The 22,759-nt window shown below is 40.8% G+C and overlaps 1 protein-coding gene across 1 annotated transcript in view; it reads right to left on the bottom strand.

Annotated features, from left to right (window-relative positions):
- Positions 1-10,318: 10,318 nt before the first annotated feature.
- LOC145355182 (IQ domain-containing protein E-like) overlaps positions 10,319-22,759 on the bottom strand; it is a 38,581-nt gene continuing 26,140 nt past the window's right edge. The window contains exons 13-15 of the mRNA XM_080207095.1: positions 19,243-19,340; positions 15,919-16,038; positions 10,319-13,566 (exon numbers count right to left, since the gene is read on the bottom strand). Coding sequence (XP_080063221.1) covers positions 13,451-13,566; positions 15,919-16,038; positions 19,243-19,340 — 334 coding nt within the window. The 3' untranslated portion in view covers positions 10,319-13,450. The remainder of the gene's footprint in view (positions 13,567-15,918; positions 16,039-19,242; positions 19,341-22,759) is intronic.

Below are 22,759 nucleotides of genomic sequence, written 5' to 3'. Positions count from 1 at the left end.
CCTTTCATAGAAGAAATTAAAGAATGTGGCAGATGGAATATAAGTTGGAAAAATGTGAAGTTTCCACTTTGCTGGGATAAACAAATGCAGAATATTTCTTAAATTGAGAGTGATTGGCAAGTGCTGACATCCAAAGGGATCATAAGTCTCCTTATTCATAGTCATTGAAATCTAACATGCAGGTGCAGCAAGCAATTAGGAAGGCAAATGGTTAGTCATCCTTTCTTGCAACAGCATTTGAGAACAGGAGTAAAGACTTACTGGAATTATACTGCGGCCAAATGGCCAACAACCACAAACAACTAGGCACAACATAAAACTGAACATTTTAAATTAATATACAGCTAAACAGCTTCTACAAGCAAGGCCTGACAGACTGTGGACAAGACTACTACAGGTGAAAAGCCAACATGGATCAGCCCAGATTTGTTGTGCATATTGAACAGAGGTGCTCAACTTTAACAATGGGAGAGTCATTATGACCTGAAACCCATCAAGAGGCACTCACCCAGAGCAATAGAAAAATACATAGTGTTTGTGTATTCCCCAGACATTAACCACATCCTGAAAGGGGATATGTACGCCAAGAACATCTAGGATGACCTGGCCCCAGCTCTGTGGCCCCATTCGCTGAAAGCCAGATAACATTCCAGAAGGGGTTAGAGAGGCAGATAAAAACAGACACCTGGATATAATCCCCACGAAGACTTAACCAGCTTGCTGCAACCATGGAAGAGGATATGCAAGATCCACTTTGCACCAAGAAGACCCTGAGTTCATCTGTTGATGCAAGCTCATGGAATTGAATCCAACAACTCATTCAAATCATCAGAATGGGTAGTAGATGTGATTTTCAGGCAATCAGCCTAGTTTGGGAAAAAGTTAACTTAATTTATTGTGTAAGAGTTGTTTCTTTAACTTGCAATTGTTTTAACAAAACAAAGTTTGTACCACAGTCCTTTGTTTGCCTTATAAAGTAAGAGTACCTGGGTAAACATATTTTTTGAGTAATAAACTGGTCAAAGTGTCTGTATAGAATATTTCATGTATATTTCAACAGTGGCCTTGCTGAGACCACAGCTGGAGTATTGTGTGCAGTTTTGGTCTCCTTACCTAAGGAGAGATATACTTACTTTAGAGGAAACACAACTAAGATTTAACAGACTGATCCATGGCACAGTGGGATTGTCCTATGAGGAGAGTTTGAGGAGATTGAGTCTTTATCCTCGAAAGTTCAAAAGAATTAAAAATAATCTGACTGCAGCATACAAAATTCTTACACTAGCTCGACAGGTTGTTTTCCTTGTTGGCTCTGTCTCAGGATGAAAGGTTGTCCATTTAGTACCAAGATGAGGAGGAATTTCTTTAGTTAGAGAATGATGAATCTTCACAATTCTCTACCTCAGAGGAGGCTCAATCATTGTGTATATTCAGGACAAATTGATAATTTCTAGATATTAAAGCATATGGGGATCATATAGGAAAGTTGAGATAGGTGACCACCAGGATCTAGTTGAATGGCAGAGAAGGCTTGGTGGGCTCGATGGCTTATTCTTGTTCCCATGCTCCTGGGCTAGAAAGAGACCATACGAATCATATCTGATTATTATCTGATAGTGTATTATTCAAAGACTTGCACTGATTTGAACTACCTGCCCACAAATACTTGATGTTGCACATCACATGAGACAGGAAACTAAAGCCAGATAAGCCTGTTTCAATAGTTCACGTTTACGTTAAAGGTCAAAGGCTTTCTTAGAAGAAGAATTGGAAGGTTGCCCAGTGAAATAAACCAAATTTTAAATTAACTACCATCAGAAACAATTTAACTAAGAATGCATCTCGCTCTGGCATAGACACAATGGGCCAAATGGCCTCCTTCTGTTCAGCAAATCTCACCGTGGCATTATAGGTATCTTGCTGCCATTTAAATTACTGCCACATTTTCTATTATACTACTTAAAGGAGAAATATAAAATGAGTTGGGGAGGCAGTGAGATGTAGTTCTGGACACTGAAGTGATCCAAAGGTTCCAGTCCCACATTCATGGTTTGAACAGGTATTGAGTTAGGTACTGAAGGAGAATGGACTATCAGGTGCTGTTTGTCAGAACAGACGTTAAACTGTCTTTTCTCACTATTTTGAAAATGAGCAGTTCTCCCTGGTGTTCTGATCAATATTTATTCCTCACAAGAACACTAAAATAGTTTCAGGTCATTATCACATTGCTGTTTGTGGTAAATTGTTGTGTGTAAATTGGCTACCACACTTCCTACATTATAATAGTCTATACATAACATACTTAATTGACTGTGATGCCTTTGGGCTGTACTGAGCTGGTGAAAGTTGCAAATGTTTTTTTTCTTTTTGTACTCCTGCATTTGAATCTGAGACTATATAATGTCCAACCAAAGTTTATGACCAAAACAAAGTTGCAATTTAGCTGTTTACAACTTTCCAGAAACATGCTGTGATACCCAAGTGGAATTTAACCCTGTGTCATGATTTTAGCTATATAATTAGAGCAGCTCAATCAGAATTAAAAGCCTGCAAATGTCAAGTTCATATTTTGTGAATTGTAAGGCTTAAAGTGCAGATTAATTCAGTGGAGAGTTGCCCAGACAGTTGCCTTAACTACAGCACTTTGAGTTTTTAGTTGGTTGTTTTCCCAGTGATCAACTCTTAAACAATTGGGATCCTGCTTCATACCCAATATTCAGTGAAGAACTTGGTGACTTTGGATTGAGATGCAACTATCTGATGGAAGTATAGGATGCCCAAAGGGAACTGGACAATGCTGTGCTTGTACTGCCTTGCTCTGGGTGTGCTATCTGCCAACTGGCTTGTTTGAATCAAGTATGTTGGTTCCCTATGGATCCATCTAAGTATGCACCATAACAGAAACTTGGAGAAGGTTAGTGAGGTGAGTTTTACCAAAATATTTAGAGAATAATGGACACCCATGAGGCAAATCTTACAGCATTGGACAGGGTTGCTTAGTCTATCATGTCTGTGTTGGGTCTTTATAAGAGCTAACTGATCCATTCCACTCCTTACACTCTTTCCCCATAGTCCAGAAAATCAAAGGAGTGAAGGTTGAGCAGTCAACCAATGTCACTTGCAAGTTCCAATGAATATTGAATATCCTTGCCCATTGCTCAGACAGACGGGACCTAGAATTGGTTGTGGTTGTTGGAGGCCAATCAATTCAGTCACAGGACTTCACTGCTGGAATTCCTCAGACCCAACCATCTTTAGCCATTTCATCAATAGCCCTTCTTCCAACATAAGGTTAGAAGTGGAGATATTCACTTTTTTACTGTAGAATAATAAGTACCATTTGTGACTTTTCAGGTAATTAAGAAGTTTGTGCCTGCATGTAGCAACAGCTTAAACACATTCAGGTTTGGGATGATAAATGGCAAGTAACATTTGCACCACATTAGTGTCAAGCAGTGACACTCCATAAAAAAATCTAAACACCTCCCCATTCAACAGCATTCTCCTGTGGGGAAGAAGGACATATGGCGTGCTGGTGGAATACAATATTGGACTTGGACTATATTGTCTACAATATAATCCTGTCTGTACTGATACATGATTAATGGGTGTCTTGGACAAGGCTGCCAATGCCCAAGGAACTATATCCAAACAAAAGACTGTGCCTTCACAAGAGCAATGTAGAAAAAATGTTCTATACGTAATGTAGGAAACACAGAAGCCAATATGTGTTCAACAAGCTCCCCCAGATAGTAATGTGGTAATGTCTTGATCTTTTGTTATGATATTGGTTGAGGGATAAATATTAGCCAGGAACCTGGGGAGAGCTCAGCTGCTCTTTTCTGACTAGTGCCACAGGATCTTTTACAACTATCTGAGAAGGCAACTAAGTCTTTATTTTAACATCTCATCGAAAAAGCAGCAACTCTCCCTCAGTACTGCATGGAAAGATCAGATTGCAATTTGTGATCAAGTCTCTGAAGTGGGGCTTGAATCCATGATCTTTTGACTTGGATGGAACAGAACTACTGATGATGTGCCACAACTAATACCTTCTGTCTGGATGACAGTTTTTAAAATTTATTTTAATGGCCAAGCTGGCTTCTTATGGTAATATCATTTTCAGCCTTCAAAGTAATGCCGAAGCCTCATTAAATGCCTATAACACAATTGTCAAAATGAAAAAAAGAAGCCCTTGAACAATCTGAAACAGAATAACCCTGAATGTGGCATTTACACGGGAACCCCATTTCCCTACTGCTCTGTGTGTGTGTTCCTCAGTTCTCATTTCACTGAGGTTGCACATTACCATAGAAACTTCCGGTTGGAACTAGGCAACAGCAGGCAGATCACACGCTGCTAACAATACATCAGAGACTTCTGATTAAAAGCCAAGCCACTGCTGCCTGCAGACATGACACTGGTGAAAAATAAATATGCCATCTAGTAGAGCTTTATTTCCATTTTAGTTTCTTTGTCCCATCCGAAATTAGAGAAATTACAGCACTGAAACAGGTAATTCAGCCTTAATAGTCTATGCTGGTGTTTGTGCTATGCATGAGCCTTGTCTCCCTCTGCTGTACTTCATTTTCTCTTTGTAAATAAGCTCATTTATTCTAAGACAGTGATTCTCAATCTTTTTGCTTTACAAGTTCCTTCCTGTGTTCCAAAAATTCGAGAGGCCCCGGTAACATAATACAAAACACATTTTCTGCATAAAAATCAGTTATATAATTGAACATTATTTTTGTTTTATTTTTACTTAATGTGAAACTTGTCAGTGATGCTGAATAACAACTCTGAAACTCTTTCTGCTCTATTTACCAGATCTACACTCAAACAATAGACAGGTTTCAGGCAATTAAAGGGAACTTCTTCCCATGAAGAAGACTCCATATAAAAGCAAACCATAATCGAGTAATCAGGCAGGAGAATAAATCCTATAGTGAGATACTTGACAAGAGCCAGGTAATTCTGGGTTCAAGTGCCACTCCAGGACCTGCTGGTCATAGAATGCAGCATTCATGATGTGGCGATATAACAGTAGCATGAAAGAAATGTTCAGAACTCCATGACTGTAAATCCCAATGTTCTGTTTGTTGTAGGTATTTACAGTAGAGACAAAAACTATCAAATGTGACATCCAGGCGCATAATACAAGCGCATAAATCTAAGTTATGATTTATCTGATTCTCCTAGTTCACTAGATCTAATTATATAGGCCCCAAATTAAAGAAGATTGTGGTTTTCTATTGGTGTAGTTTAGGGCTAGAAAAAGATGAGGACACTTAAAGTGAAGAAACCAAAGTCTACAACTATGCTGACTGAGATCTTTATACTGCAATTCCCAAGGTGGCAATACTACTGTGTTGGATCACTGCTATCAAGGAATGTAAGCTTTAATTAGTGTAAGCCATGTTTTAATGGATCCTTAAACTTATTGTAGACCACTCAAACTTTGTGGAACTGGAGTATGGTTTCACTGGCACCAGAAGCTCCTTCTTCCCGCCAATACCTAATCCCATATGGCTATTCCCCAGATGAGCCATGATGGGAATATTGAAACAGGAGCAGGTCATGTAGTCTCTCATCCTGTCCTACCATTTATTTAAACCAAGGATGATTTGTATCATCTATCCATCTACCCACATTGGTTCCGGTTCTGTAAGTCTTCATATCCTAATTTTTAAATTTCTAATTGACTACCAGCCTCAATAGCTTTTTGAGGTAGAGAATTCTAAATTCCAACTATTCTTTGAGTGAAGTAAATACATATAATACATGGCATAGAAACAGGTCATTTAGTCCAATCAGTCCAGGTTAGTAACATCTAAATTCTTCAGCTACCACAGCAGAATTTGAACTCTTATCTCTTGATCATTAGTCCAAATATCAGGATTACCAGTGCAGTGCAATAATTATGCTATAAGAGCCCTGAATTCTCATATTTAATGCAAAAGGCCAGTGTGTCAAGTCGGATCTTAAAAATAACTTACATGGATTTATTATTATTGTTAATTTAAGCATTACTGAGAAATCTGTTTGGCTTCGGATTTTCCCCTTAAGTGGACGCCACAACCCTTATGATCAGGAGTTAGCTGACATTGCCCAAGATTCAATCATACAATACCACATCCCTGCAACAATAGAACCTTGTGTAAAAAACTGGACTCATCAATTCCCACATGTCACCACACGTGCTTCTCCAGTCTTCCAGTAGGGAGACTAATAATGAGAAGTTGACTCTTCAGTATCAGTACTAAAGGAGTGTTGCACTATCGAAGTTGCTGCCTTTTGGATGAAATGCTAATCCAAGGTTTCATCTGTTCTTAATCCACCTAGCTGTTTGTAAAGCACTTTGGAAGATCCCCACATTATAAGTATCACAAAGAAATGCAAGACTTTTATTTTGCCCTCAGTCACATTTTCTGTCAATACCACAAAATAGCTATAATAATAGAATCAGAGAGTGCATCATGGATAGGATTTCCCATTTCGGGTTGAGACCTTATGTTGCTATAATTTCCAATCCCATTCTGAGGGAGAAGCAGTCACAGGTTTTAGTTTTTCCAAAGGTTGGCCTAATTGGCTGCAGGAAGGAATATGATGGCTGATTAGAAGCAGAAGGTATTGGAAGGAGATAGGAAGCTTAAAGTGTGGTTCAAATTTAAAGGAATAACAGCAGTCAATATTATGCTAGGGTGAAATGAAGAACAAGAAAGGCAGAGGTGAGGAACTGATGGCAGGGTAGCGTCAAGCTTTGGTATTGTTGCCTTTGTGGTGATGTTGGAGGTGGTACAAAAAAGGTAAGTTGTCCCATCTGTATTAAATTCTCATGGGCACCTAATCCCTAATTTTAGCATGGTTAATGCTGGACTCATTTCATGATCACTTTGAGCAGAAGCAGATAATGTTTATTTCCTGAGGGAGGACAGCAGATTTATATTTCACAAAACTACTGCCACTTCCCCAGGAAGCCACTTCAGTAAATCAAGAAATCCATTGGAAGACCCTGTGAGCCCCTTTGCAAACTGCAATCCACAGTTATGATGATATCAGTCTGAGTTTCTATTGCAGTTCAGACATTTGTTACGATTTTGTGCCTGTGTTTCCCACAAGCGCAAATGACAACATGGGCACAAACTCTTGTGAAACTTGGCACTTCTTTGGCTTTGGGTCCACATGTTTTTCAATGGTGTTGGCCACCTCTTCCATGCTAGAAAGAAAGGGTCATTGGAATGTAGAAAAATGAGAGATGACCTTATTAAGACATATATGATTCTAAGGGGGCTTGGCTAGGTGGATGCTGAAAGGTCGTTTCTTCTTGTGGGGGAGTCTAGGACGAGAGACGAGAATCTGAGTAAGGGGTCATCCATTTAAGAAAAGACAAAGAGGACTTTCTTCTCAGAGGGTAGTGAATCTGTGGGTCGTTAAGAAAATTCACAGCTGAGATAGACAAATTTTTAATTAGTAATGGAATTGACAGTTATGAGGCAAGGTGGGAAAGTGAAGTTGAGGATTATCATGTCAGATCAATCATGATCTAATTGAATGATGGGGCAGACTGGAGAGGTGAATGGCCTGCTTCTGCTCCTATGTCTTATAGTCTTTTAGCTTTAATCTCTACAATTAACCCAGTACCAAATTGGTGCAGGACTCCTCCTTAATCCTTGATATTGACTGTTTTTGATAGAACTCCCAATGCACCAATTATTTTGTTATGCGTATCGATCAATGTTCTTCTATATGCTGCTCACTCAAAGTCCTTATGCGAGTCCTCTGCAGTGGGACCCATTTACGATTTTACCTATTGGCAAATTACCCTTTACCCTGGCTATGGGCCAACTGTGCTCAGTGAATCATCATCTACAGCTCTAATCTATCCTCTAAGACACGCACACTGTCAGTATCTGAGCTGGTGTGTATTTGTGTGGAATCAAGCAATCGTGCATCATAACTCTCTTGGTCGGTATCCACTGCTTGGCCAGATTGTAACTCCTGGATATTAAAGGGAAAGTACACAGGAGTGATGTTGTGGTGCAGAAAATAAGAGGTGCATATCTGCATCATCTTTAAATTGTACATCAGAAGAGAATGCAGGATGAGGAGGGAGTGGGATGTGAAGAGGTTTGATTTATTATTGTCATACGTATTGGTATTCAGTGAAAAGTATTGTTTCTTATGTGCGATACAAAGCATACCGTTCACAGAAAAGAAAAGAGTACAAAATGTAGTGTTATAGTCATAGTAGAGAAAGCTGAACTCAATGCAAAGTAGGTCCATTCAAACGTCTGATGGCAGCAGGGAAGAAGCTGTTCTTGAGTCATTTGGTACATGACCTCAGACTTTTATATCTTCTTGGTGGAAGAAAGTATGTCCGGGGTGCATGGGGTCCTTAATTATATTGGTTCCTTTCCTTATATTGGTTTCCTTTCCAGCAGGAAGTGTAGATGTCAATGGATGGGAGGCTGGTTTGTATGATGGATTGGACTACATTCACGACCTTTTGTACTTTCTTGTGGTCTTGAGCAGAGCAGGAGCCATATACAACCAGAAAGAATGCTTTCTATGGTGCATTTGTAAAAATTGGTGAGAGTCATAACTGACATGACAAATTTTCATAGCCTTCTGAGAAAGTAGAGGCATTGGTGGGCTTTCTTAACTATAGTGTCGGCATGGGGGGGGGGACACTAAAAACTTGAAGCTCTTGACCTTTTCTACTTCATCACCATTGATGTAGACAGGGGCACATTCTCTACTAAGCTTCCAGAAGTCCATGACAATCTTCATTTTGTTGACATTGAGGGAGAAATTATTGTCATTGTACCAGTTCAGGAGAATTAGGTAGGAGGATACGGTCATCTTTGATTTCAGCCAGCTGTTGGTTACAGTCTCATCAATACCAGACCCAATAATGGCTAGCATGGTCCCCACCAAGGACGTTAGGACGTTCTGGCATGTCTGACCCCTCTAGTTAGCTTCTCCTGGTTGCAGTTATTGCGCCTTCTCCTTCAAGAGTGTGTATGTCAGTGAGTCATGCAATGTTTCACTAATGTACCTGTTATGTTGGAATATGTTGGGTGGCATGGTGGCACAATGGTTAGCACTGTTGCCTCACAGCCCCAGGGACCTGGGTTTAATTACAGTCTCAGGTGACTGTCTGCGTGCAGTTTGCATGTTCTCCCCTGTCAGTGTGGGTTTCCTCCAGGTGCTCCAGTTTCCTCCCACAGTCCAAAGATGTGCAGGTTAGGTGGACTGCCCATGCTAAATTGTCCCTTAGTGTCAGAGGGATTAGCGAGGTAAATACATGGGGTTACGGGGATAGCGCCTGGGTAGGTTTCTTATCGGTGCAGGCTTGATGGGCTCCTTCCATACTGTAGGGATTCTATGAATAATTGGCAGTGTGCAAGCTATGAGATATAGTTATAAAGTTTTCAGCAGTACTAAGTATGTGATTTGCTGCAGCACTGCATTTAGATGCTTGGGATGTATCTCTTGGCATTGACTTCCATGGCTACCTGCTCACATTGCCTTTTTAATGTGTGCATGAAGAGCCTCCTTCCTCTGCTGCAGATGCAGGACATCCCTCCTCCAAACCAGCTCCTCCACCAACACTTCCAGTGAAGCGTCCAAAAACTTTGATGTCCATCTCCCTTGTTTTCCTATCCCTCATGTTTTCCCAGGTCAAATTCTCTTCCGTCATGACTTCCAGCACCTTCTCAAGCCATAATACACATCCCCTTTTAAGATATGCGGGCTAGCTTTAAGTTGCACTGCACACTCACAATACTGATCCACTGATGACATGAACAGCTAATGATCAGCTCTGTTAATGTTGTTTGGGTGCTGAGATTATCTACAAAGTTCATGTGTTGCCTGCATTGCAACCAGTGGATGGGGGTTAGTCAAGCATCATATTCCCTGTGTCCATTTTTCATTTGAATACCAATAAATATAGGGGAGAACATGCAAATTCCACACAGATAGTCACATGAGGCTGGAATTGAACCCAGGTCCCTGCTGTGAGGCAACAGTGCTAACCACTAGGCCTCCATGCTGCCCAACATATTCCAACAGAACAGGCACATTAGTGAAACACTGCATGACTCACTGACACACACAGTCTTGCAGGAGAAGGAGCAATAATTGCAACCAGGAGCAGCTAACTAGAGGAGACAGGCATGCCAGAATGTCCTAATTTTTCATTTGAATACACAATGAAACTTTTTAAACAGTATATAAATACTTAAAATATGAAAAGGAAGTTTATTTAAAGTTTCTATTTATAATAAAAATTACAAATAAATTGTATGTTACAAAAATACATTACAAATTGTGCAACATAAATATAACAATTAAGAGTCTGAAAATTCCATATTTCCTTCTCTATAAATCACAAGGCACAGATGATTATAAAACGTAATAAAACTTACAAGTAGGACATATTCTAAAGATGCAAAGTAACTTTTTAATCCAATTTTCTCATTGCAAATCCAGCCAAAATACCAATATACAGACTTACGCATTATCCAAGTCTTGCCACTACCTACAAGGTATAAGCCAGAAATACGATGAGATACTCTTCTCTTGACTGAATGGGTGCATTTCCAACCACACTCAACACAATCGGCTCGATCAACAGCCACCACCTTAAACATCCCTCCACAACCAGTGCACTGTGGCTCGAGGGTGTGCTACCTACAAGATACACTTCAGAAACTCAACCAGGCTTCTTTGCAGCTCTTCCCAAACTCATGATCTCCACTAACTAGAAGGACAAGGACAGGAGATGCATAGGAACATCATCACCTCCATGTTCTCCTCCAAGTCAAATACCATTCCAACTTGCAACAGGTATGGTTCCTTCATTGTTATTCGATCAAAATGTTAAAATTTCCTATCTAACAGTGTCGAAGTAGCACCTTCGCTACAGAGAGCAACAGATGAAGACGACGACATACCACCACCTCCTCAAAGGAAATTAGCAATGGGCAAGAAACACTATATACACCAGTTCCAAAACATACAGAAAAAATGTCACCAAGCACAAAAATAAGAAAGGTATTGAGTTCTTTATATGAAATTATTTATCCTTGAAAGATAGGCATGTAAGCCTTTTCTCTCCAGCACATTTTCAAATCCTGCACACGCCCATTTTAGTTACCATCGTGAGGTATTAAATGACCATCTCGTATGGCATCACAATTTAATAATCTCCCATACAGGGAGCTAGCTGGTGTCCATGCTCTGTGTGGCTCACATGGAACATGTATATATCCTGCTGCATGATAACACTGCATGTCACTGCTGCATGACATTTCCTAGTGGCAAGTATTCAAACCAAGTGCATGAAGTTTTAAATCGGATGCCACTTTTCCAAATAATATTCTGAGTCTGTAGGATTTGTGTCATATTGCAGTTTATAAATTAAACTTTGGAATCTGTTCAAAGGCTGCAGACTGCGACAACAGTATTCCCAGCCATCATAGAGATAATTGGATAATTTCCTGATCAATCACATTTGGAGACCACACAGCTACATATAAGTGAATGGATTGATTTCCATTCTGTAACTATCCTGCACTGACTGCAATTCACTAGAGAAATCATCAGACTTTTATCGATGACTCAGAGAAGTTTCACTCACAAGTGACATTTGTGTAGTTTGTAGCTTTTCTATTTAAATAAGGCTGCTTATAGTGACACCACAAGTCCCGGCCAGAATGGAGATACTTTGCTGACATAAGGTGTCAATACCTTCCAAGCAATTTCAGATGTGTGCAACAAAATGTGCAACAATCTGCTTTTGAAGGTGAGAAAGACATAAACTTTCACACGCCCCCAACTGGTAACAGGCAACAGATTTGTCAATGGTACAATGCGACTCAAACTTTTAGATGCTGGATATATCTGCTATGCATAATCAGTGTTTTCTGCTTTTATTAAAAAATTTGTTTCTAGAACCAACAAGGTTGTGCAAATTCTACGCAACCATCATTTAATTAGAGTTCTGAAGATGGGAAAAAAAATTACCTGTTTGTTGAGGACTAAAGGAGCAGAATTTGACCCATGACTGAATAGTAGAACACAACTTTTGTTGGTTGAATAATGCTGTGCCCAAAGTTCGGCAGGTATTGAGCACAAGAATGCACATGTAAGGATTGGTACAATGGCCTGTGAGGCTTCATCTATAACGCTTCTGTCAAAGCTTTTAGACACAAATCTGTGCTGAACTCCATGGTGAAATAGCTGGCGCTATACATACTACAGTGCTACTTTTCAAAGTGACACGGTGCAGTGTTGTGTCAAAAATGCATTACTGGAGAATCTGCTCCACTTACATTGTAAGTGGCAGTTTCTAGAACACAGACAGGAATTGAAAAGAAAATTATTAAATGAATGAAACAAAACCAAAATACTATAGTTGCTGAAAATCTGAAATGGAGAGAAAATGTTGGAAATACTGAAGCAGGTCAGGTAGCATTTGTGGAGACAGAACCAGAGTTAACATTTCAGGTCAAAGACAATTCATGAGACCTTTTGTAAATTCCAATAGAAGATCAGTGATCTTAAATGTTGGACTGAATGATTCGGGTCCTGTGGAGATGAGCTTGGAGGTGGGTGAATGGAGCAGAAAACCCTTGCAGGACAGCTCCTGATTCTGTTTTGTCTCCAGGTGACTTTCCAAAGGCACAGTGCCTGGGGAATTGGCACCTTGCTTCATAGAGCTGAGCAGGCAATTAAGGCCCCAATCACAGGCCATTTTACTAGTGTTACAACTCTTCCACCATACCCCAGCAGAAGATCCTCTGCTGAGTTGACAGCAACCCTCTCAGCTGGTCACAGTGGCTGAATTAATTGACAGCGTTAGGGGGTTGCAATGATCCAAGGGGTCACGAGTAGTTGAAGGCATTCTTCTAGCGGGATTAACTCCATCCTGAAGTCCCTCACAGTCACGTGCAATCTTTTTCATTACTTTGTAAGTACCTCCTTCTTTTTCAGTAGTGCTCAACTTTTCTGGTGGAGCTGCCATCCAGACCATTGCCGCAGACCTACCTATTGGGATTATCACTGTCCTTAATTAATTGGCAAATACAAAGGTGGCTAATTATGAGGTAGGCCCATGTAAAATTGCTCCAGAATGCATGCTGAAGTCATGCACACACTCTGGATCCACATATGGTTTCAAAATTGGGGTCCCAACCTCCTTGGGAAAATTTAGCCTGTTAAATCGGATTCTGTCTCCACACAAGGCGTTTTTCTTGATTATTTCCAGAATTTTCTGTTTTTATAAAATCAGTGATCTGTTTTATGTTACTTAAAAATTTACCCATCCCATACACCATGATTTCTGCAGTTCTATAAAACTACAAACTCCTTCCTTTGACTCCCCAATGCCTCCACATGTGTTCAGAATGATTAGCAGATTCCTGAGATGGAAGAACCTCCTTTAGATGTTGGAGTTTGGATGTTTCAGTGACCGTGATGCTGAGGCAACAATGACATTGTCAGAATCATCTGATTCCACTTCTCCTGATGTTCGAGGCACATATTGGCTGGACCTCGCTGGAAATGAAGAAACCACATGGATGCCAAACATTGTTATTTAAATATTGTAAAAGAGTAGGAATAGATTGGATATTAGGTTGTTCTTCTTTTCCCAGAAATTGTGAGCTTCTGGAATAAATTGGTGGCTAACTAAGTGAATTCTAACTCTCAGCCAACAAGAGGGAGCTGGGCTAGTTCTTAACTGCGGCAGCAATGGCTTCATATACAAAATCTTATAAATGATACATGGTCTAAGTGATCTCTTGGACTTGTTTCCATTGCCTGAGAGGGTCAGAGAAAAATTATCCAGAGATCTGGTTTTCTGGTTGACTCAAGAGTTTTCCTTTCTTGCCTTTTGTCTGGGATTATAGAGCTGCAAGGAATGAAAGAGTGAGGGGTGTTTGGTGTGCAGGTGAGATGGATGAAAATTTAGGAATGGAGGGAGGTGGAAACGGAAGGCAGCTATTTAATCCCTCAAATCTGTTCCATGAGATCAAGACATCATGGCCAATCAGCAACCTAACTCTATTTGCTAGTCCTTTTCCCACATCCCTTAATACATTTGGTTAACTAAAGTCTATCAATTTCATTTTTAGAAGAAAAATTGATCAAGGATCAATTATTTCTTGCTGAAAGGAAAGATGTGTTTACTGATTTCACTCCCAAAATGTCTATCTCAAATTCTTAAGACTATGCCCCTTAGTCCTCAACTCCCAACCAGTAGAAATAGTTTCTTGCAATTTACCCCATCTCTTCCCTTACTGTCTTGAAAACATCAATCAAATGACTATTAATCTTCTAAAATCTAAGGATCATAGCCTTAATTTACTTATTCTCTCTTCGGGTGTCATTTTAATAAATCAATGCTGTATTCTTGCCAATACCAAATATATCCTCCCTAAGGTATGGTGGCCAAAAAAAACGCTCAAGGTGTGTCCTAACAAAAGCTTTGTATAATTGAAGCATGCATTCTATCCCTTGTATTTGATTCCTCTCAATATAAAAGCCAAAATTTCATTAGACTTTTTGGGTATTTTCTGTCCCTTTTTTGTGATATTTTAGTGATCTGCGCATATGAAGCCTCAAATCTCTTTGGATATCACCCTTAGTACCCTACTCTATGCTTTCAGGATCAAAATGGATAACCTCACAGTTTTGCCCATTCATTTAATCTATCAATATCTTTGTAATTTTATGCTTCCATCTCCACTGCTTACAAATTGACCTTTCTGTCATCAGCAAATTTGGATTGACTTGCAATCCCATAATCCAAGTCATTAATTAATAGTTAATAGTTAAGGCTCAAACGCAGGACACCACTAGTTACATCCTGCCCATCAGGACACCTGCCCATTATCCCTGTCCTCTGTCATCTGTCACTTTGCCAATTTCCAAACTAGGTTAATATTTTGCTTTCAATTCCATGATCTTCAACTTTAGCTAAAAGTTTCTTCTGGCGGATTTTATCAAATATCTTCTGGAAGTTCATATAAATAACACCTATAGAAATTCCCCTGTCCCTAAACTTCAGACACCTTTTCAAAAAATTAATCAGATTCACCAGGCATGCTAGCTGTCTCTGCTCAGTTGAAAATATTCAAGGTGTTCAGACACTCTGTCCTTAATCACAGACACTAGACATTTCCCAACAGATATTAGGCAAACTGGTCTATAATTCCTTAGTTTGCTTCTGTCACCTTCCTTAAATAGCATAGTAGAACGTGTAATTTTTCAATCTTAAAAGAAAGGCTTCCCAAATTGACAGAACTTTGGAAGATAATAGAGTACCCAAAACGTTCTCAGTCACTTATTTCTTCAAAATGCAGAAATAGAAACCATCTGATCAAACCATCACAGGCTTGTTGGAATAGTTAGAGCTCATAGAATAAAAGGACAGTAGTAACATGGATACAAAATTGCTGAATGACATGAAACAGTAGTGATGGATTGTTGTTTTTTGGTCTGGAGGAAAATTTATTATGAAGTTCCCCACAAGTTGGTGTTAGGACCCCAACTGTTTCTGATATATATTAATGATCTAGATTTTAGTATACAGGGCACAATTTTAAAATTCGCAGATGATATGAAACTTGGAAGTATTGTGAACTGAGAGCTTTGAACTTCAAAAGAGATGCCTGGACAATCTGGATTTATGAATGACTTTGACTATTGTCTGTGCAAATCTTTATGGTGATAGTTAGAAATTTCTTTGTCAAATCCCTTGATTCCTTAACAGTGGACAGCTGGTGCCTGTGGAACCAAAGACTGGTCGAGGAAGAGCATCTTTGGAGAAGAAGAAAGGGCAAAAGGAACAGTTTATAAAAGAATTGGTAATGAAAATTTCAGTGAAACAACTACAGGAATACTTACACGATAAAGGTCTATTTGGTGATATCTTTAGCTTTTTTAAAGGCTCTACTTCTTCTTGGTCTTCATCCTCAGATATATCCTCCTCTATTTCATCACTATATTCATCATCTTTAAGGTATCCTGCAACAAGAATACATGGAATTTGCAGCACAGGAGCAGACCATTTGATCCCAAAGGTTTGTGCAGGTATTTATGTTTATGAGGAGTCTTCTCCCATCATCTAACTCTATCAGCATATTCTTCTATTCCTTTCTCCTTCATGTTTTTACCTAGCTTCCCTTAAATCTGTGCTATTTGTCTCAACTATGCCTTGTGAAAATGAGTTCCACATTCTCTTGATATAGTTCCTCCTCAATTTTTTCTTGGAGTTATTAGAGTCAGTCATTACAGCACAAATAAGCCATCGGTTAATTAAGTCCATGTTTGCTCTACATAGAGCAATCCAGTTAGTTCCATACCCTGTTCTGCTGTAGCCCTGCAAGTGTATTTCCATTAAATGCCCATCCAATTTCCTTTTAAAATCACTGATTGTCTCTGCTTCTGTCACCCTTGTAGGCAACGAATTCCGGGTCAGTATAGTCACTGCTTAAAAGGGTATTCCCTCAACTGCGATCTCCCTGTTATTTCTTGGCTAAACTTTAATTCTGAGACTCCCTAGGTCTCAATTACTGGAAACAGCTTTTCTTGTCTAGTTAAGCTAAATCTTTCATAACCTTGTACATCTCTATTAGATCCCCTTCAACCCCAGCTTCTCCAATCTAACCTTGCAGCAAAAATCCCTCACAGAACCATTTTGATAAATCTCTGCTGTACCCTCAAAGGCCCTCAGATCCTTCCTAAAGCATGGTGACTAAAATTGGATTCAACATTCTAGTGATGTCCTAAACAAAGCTAGGATGCAAACTGTGTAGACCAGGAGACTTTTCCATTCTAACACAGCCAGTCTTTCCAGTACATCCTATCAGTTTTCACCCGATATGTTTCCTTTACCATCTGCACTTTGATATTTTTTCAGCATCCTTTTCCTTGGTAAATACTAACAGTGCTCATTCAGTATTCTTGCCTTGCTGAGTGCCTCCAAACATTGATCACCATTTGTCCCTAATATACCCCAACCTTTCTCTTAGAATCTGCTGACTATTTACATAGCTATAAAAGATTTTTGGGTTCCTGTTTATGTTAACTGCCATTGTATTTTCTCTCTGCCTGTTTTATTTTCCTCTTCACTTCTGTGAACCTACTGTATTTATCCTGGTTCTTTGCTGAAGAATTCAACTATATGGCATCATGCAGTCTCATTTTTTGTTTCACTATGTCCTCTATCTTCCCCATTATCCATGAAGCTGTGACATTAGTTGACTTACCTCACCTATGTGGGAATATCTTATGTTTATGGCCCCTAGTTTTCATCTCCCCACCAGTGGAAACACTTTCTCTATGTTTGCCCTATAAAATCTTAGTACAAGCTTACCTCTAGAAGCTCTCTCTTTTTTAAGAGATAAAAAGCTTCAGCATTCAATCTTTCCTGATAAGTATAAACTTTCCATTCTGGTGTCATTTTTGCAACAGACATGGTTATTCAAGTTATGCATCAAAGTAGCATGAATATACAAGTTACTGGCAAACAATACATAATGGCCTAGATTATCGAGGGAAAGCAGATTTAATCATCTGGTCAGCAAGCATTGCAGCATCTGTGGAGAGAATATTCTGAAAACAGGTCATCAACCTAAAATATGAGCTGTTTCAGCCTTCACAGATGCTGCCAGAGGTCCTGAATGTTTCCACCTTTTTCTGATTTTGTTTCAGATTTACAGAATTTGTAGTATTTTATTTTCAATTAACTTGTTTGACTAAACTGAGTTCTCCTGTTTTATGGTTGATTGGAGTTATTTGGCCTCCAACTGCAATTAATGGGTGGAGGATGAGGAATAGTTACTCTGGTCAGAATCTCAGTGCAGAAGGAGGTCATTTGGTCCATTGTGTCTGCACTAGCTCTCTAAATAAGCAATTCACTTAATACTATTCTCCTGCCTTCTCCCAGAACTTGACTCAGGGAAATCTAACGGACTGTAATAAGAGAGAAAAGAATAAATAATCTGCAAACGTGAACATAGCTTAGTTGGTCACACTCTCACTTTAGGAGTTGAGGGTTCAAACGTTCCTGGGAGCGCAGTTTAGGCAGACACTTTAGTGCAGCAATGAGGAAGTGTTGCACTGCTGGAGATATTCTGGTCTCTTGCTCTCTCTTTAGATAGGTGCAAAAGGTCTACAGTACTCTTTGAAGAAGACCAGGAAGTTCTGTTGAAGTCTTGGCCATCATTCTTGTTGTAACCAATGCCAAGAACATTTATTTGCTCTTTGTGGGATCTTGCTGGGTGCAGAATGGTGGCTGAGTTTCCTACATAACAATAATGACTGAAGTTCAAAAGGGATTAATTGATTATAAAGAATCTTGGAGCATGCTGAAAATTTGAAAGGTGCTATATAAATGCATATCCTTTCTTGTACATAACTTTAGGTGAGTGGGAATCATAGAATGCCTAAAGTGCATAAGGAGGTCATTCGGCCCATCCCACTCAGGTCCTATTCCCATAACCCTACATATTTACCCTGCTCATTCCCCGTGACATCAGGGTCAATTTAGAATGGCCAATCAAACTAACCCGCACATCTTTGGACTGTAGGAGGAAATCAGAACACTTGGAGGAAACCCATGCAGACTTGGGGAGAATGTGCAAACTCCACACAGACCCGAGGCCGTAATTGAACCCAGGTCCTTTGTGCTGTGAGGCAGCATTGCTAACCACTGTGCCACTGTGCTGCCCTATGCCGAATAAAATTTGTTACCTCTCGCTAAGGAACTACTTTCTCGAGGTTCTCGTTTCCTTATGTCCTTGAAAGCCTTGTTAAAAACCCTACCTCAAATTGAATATAAGAAATTAAATAGAACATAAAATCATAAGAAGTAGAAACACGAATAGGTCAAATGGTCCCTCAAGGTTTATCCATTATTCAAAAACGTCAGGGCTGATCTTCCATCTCAGTTCCACTTTCCTGCCTTGTCCTGTTTCCCTTGATTTCCTTAGGGCTTGAAAAAATTCCTCGATAAAGAATGGGAATAGACAAGTGTTTATTTAACTCGTACAATCAGGACCGCCAAATAATACAATAAGTACGAACCATGCAGTTGGCTGTCATTATCCATAAGTGTAAGATAGGTGGAAGTTGGTGAGGAACTTTACTATGTCACAATTAACCAGCTATGTTTGTTGGAGGAATGGTTGGTTACTTGTTTGCAAGTCAGGAGATTTCTGTACCTACCAGAGTACTTTGACCTTGGCTGAATATTTCTGGATTTCCCCACCATAACTGTGGTCTCTTTTGTATCTCCGGCAGATGTGCCTTTTCTTTGCTTAGCGCTATGAATGACAATGAGATAAAACATAAGCAATTGGCAACTTTCTTTTAGATTTTCCAGATTTAGTAAACAAATAATAATGCTGAAAATGCACAGAGCTTTCATCAACATCTAAAAGACAGAAAGAGGTTTTGTACTTGAATCCTTGCAGTGAAGGTTACAATGCATTAATTGCATATAAAACAGGAGACATGTTCATATCGCTCCCCAAATAATTCAGGATACAGGAAGACATTTAGCTTGTCTTAGCGTGTGTGAATTGGAAAGAGTGTAAAATCCAACCATCACAGCATGCAACTATTTTTTAGATGAAGGGTGGAGTTTTCCCAAAAAAAACGAAGTGTCATAATGGCGAGAATAATGGAGCGATCTGCGCTGGTCTTTTCAATGCATTCTGCACTGCAATTGTTCTACATTTATTACATTAAAAGAGCTTCCACATGAAACACGCTGTTATGGAGTCTGCAGACATGTGACTTATCCAAACTGGTCACAGCTATGTGCCGTTAACAATGGGGATCTGTATTTACACACACCCGCTGCACCAACATCCAGTCACACCAGAAGGACAAAGTGTAGACCAGCCCCACATTTCATGGAGGGAGACCTAGGACGGCTGCTGGATGCCATGAAGGAGAGGCGGGCTATCCCGTACACCCAAGAGGGCAGATAACCGAGTAGCAGGGACTCAAATGTGGTCAGGGATGTGGTGACCACAGCAGTTAGCCCACGACCTAACACTGAGGACCACTACCCAATGCCGGAGAAAGATGGACAACCTCATTCAGGCTGCAAGGGTGAGCATCCATTCATCTCATCCTGGTATCAGTCGCGTCTGTCATACCTCAAACATCCATATCAATCCACTCCCTGACATTCCATGGCCTTCCAGCACTCAACTCCTAGCATCTTCACAGAACATAGAACGCCACAGCACAAACAGGCCCTTCGGCCCACAAGTTGCACTGATCATATCCCTACCTACCAGGCCTATCTATAACCCTCAATCCCATTAAATCCCACGTACTCATCCAGAAGTCTCCTAAAAGACCCCAACGAATTCGCCTCCACCACCACCGATGGCAGCCGATTCCACTCACCCACCACCCTTTGAGTGAAAAATTTACCCCTGACATCTCCTGTGTACCTACTCTCCAGCACCTTAAACTGTGTCCTCTCGTAGCGACCATTTCAGCCCTGGGAAATAGCCGCTGAGAATCCACCCGATCTATGCCTCTCAACATCTTATAAACCTCAATCAGGTCACCTCTCATCCTTCGTCTCTCCAGGGAGAAAAGATCGAGCTCCCTCAACCTATCCTCATAAGGCATGCCACCCAATCCAGGCAACATCCTTGTAAATCTCCTCTGCACCCTTTCAATAGCTTCCACATCCTTCTTGTAATGAGGCAACCAGAACTGCGCATGGAATTCCAAGTGGGGTCTGACGAGGGTCTTATAAAGCTGCAGCTTCCTCAAATTCCTTTGGCACCCTCATCACAACTTCTGTGTGGCAAGGCACAGTGCTGATATACACCACCTATTCCCAGTCCCCCAAGACCTGCAAGCCATCAGGCTTGTCTGAGCACAAGTCTGAGGACATGTACCAACTGACTCAAGAACAGCTTTTTCCCTGCTGCCTTCAGGCTTTTGAATGGACCTACCTCGCATTAAGTTGATCTTTCCCTACACCCTATCTATGATGGTAACACTACATTCTGCACTCTCTCCTTTCTTTCTCTATGAACAGTATGCGTTATCTAAATAGTGCACAAGAAACAATACTTTTCACTGTATACCAATACATGTGACAATAATAAATCAAATTAAATCAAATCAAAAAGGCTTTCAATCATCCCCCTTTGTCTCCATGGGAGAAAATGGCCCATAACAGAAGGGAGTTTGAGAAAACAGGTGGAGGAACATGGGAATTCCTCAGTTACGACGCCTGGTCTCCTTGGGAGAGTACATAATGGGGAAGCACCCTGATGAGCTGTGAAATCAATGTGCACCACAAAAGTCAGGATCCACAAAACCTTCATATATCCTGTCTCAAGTAAGTTCCAAGCTTCCCAGATACTTGTCCTTCTCTGCACTGAACTATGCGTCTTCTCTTGCAGGAGCAAAACCTGATGAGGTCAGGCTCTGAAGAATTGGCACCCTCCCACGCCCCCACCCCCCACAGCCCTTGCTTCTCTGGGGAGGGGGGCATCTATGGGAAAGCTCCATGGAAAGCACTGACCAGGTGTCATAGGCATCACCTGCAACATCCACCAGCAGAGAGACGCACTCCTTGATGGGTGAAATTAGCATACTGAGTTCGGATCACTTCCTCGTGCGAACTATACAGTTATTAATGCATATCAAGTGCAGGCAGAAACGTCAAAGGGATTGGCAAGCGTACTGCTGGATCCAAGGAAACAACTGGTCCCCAGCCAGATGCCAAGCTGCTGGAAATGGTTCTCACAGAGCTGTTGTAGATGCGGAAGCAGAACCGGGAACTGTAGGAGAGGGTGTCAGCAACATTTCAGCAACTGCATGGTGAGTTGAAGGAGCCCCACACTTTCAGGTACAGAAGTTGGTGCTGTCATTGCATGGCACCCAGGCCAATACTGCAAAGAAATGGTAGCCATAAGTGGCAGGGTTCAAGGCATGGACAAGTTGCTGAGAACATGGTTGAAGGCCTCAGCACCATGTTTGAGACACAATGCAGTCCTGATGTGGGCGGCTATCACACCATTGTGCAAACAATGTCACGTCTCCAGGAGTGGCAGCACCAAATGACACAGGGGCTACTGGAGTTCACTCCAACTGCCCCTCCATTCCATGTAGTGTCGCAGGGACCCATGAAGGCCCTGAGGACGGAGGATGGACTGGATGCCATCCCACAGCCTCTCATCCATGAGACTACAGGAGTCCCCAACCCTCCTGAATCTCCCTTTTCTGTCACTGGTGCAACTTACGGACAGCAGGCTGAACAGGGTGCATGGCTACATCCATGACGTGTGAAAGTCAACCAGGGCCCTTTAGGTTCCAGCCCTCCAGGGTATGCCCACAAAAGGCATCAAAGGCCATGGGGCACAGAAGACAGCAGACCACTTCCACCTCCAATGCGTGCATCCTAGGGGATTCATCAAGACATAGCACCCCCCCAGCCATGTAAGAAGTTGTAGGGTCACCAAGGGGGCACTGGTGAAGGCAGACAATGTAGTTAGGGATAGTGTACATGATAACAATTAAAGGATATTGAATCTCAAAGCCGTGACTTCTCTGTCTATGACCTGTTTCCCTCAGGGAGTTTTGTACCCCGTCTATAGTCAATGGGCTAGCGAGTCATACGGTGTGGGAAAGGCCCTTCAGCCTAACGAGTCTGCATCGACGATAATCATCACCAAAGTCATGCTGATCCCATTTTCTACCA

This window comes from Carcharhinus amblyrhynchos, chromosome 18 (genome assembly GCF_965287045.1).
Source record: "Carcharhinus amblyrhynchos chromosome 18, sCarAmb.v2.hapA, whole genome shotgun sequence".
In the NCBI taxonomy this organism is placed as follows: Eukaryota; Metazoa; Chordata; class Chondrichthyes; order Carcharhiniformes; family Carcharhinidae; genus Carcharhinus; species Carcharhinus amblyrhynchos.
Note: the sequence above shows the minus strand (reverse complement) of the source record. Positions and strands in the feature narration are given on the sequence as shown.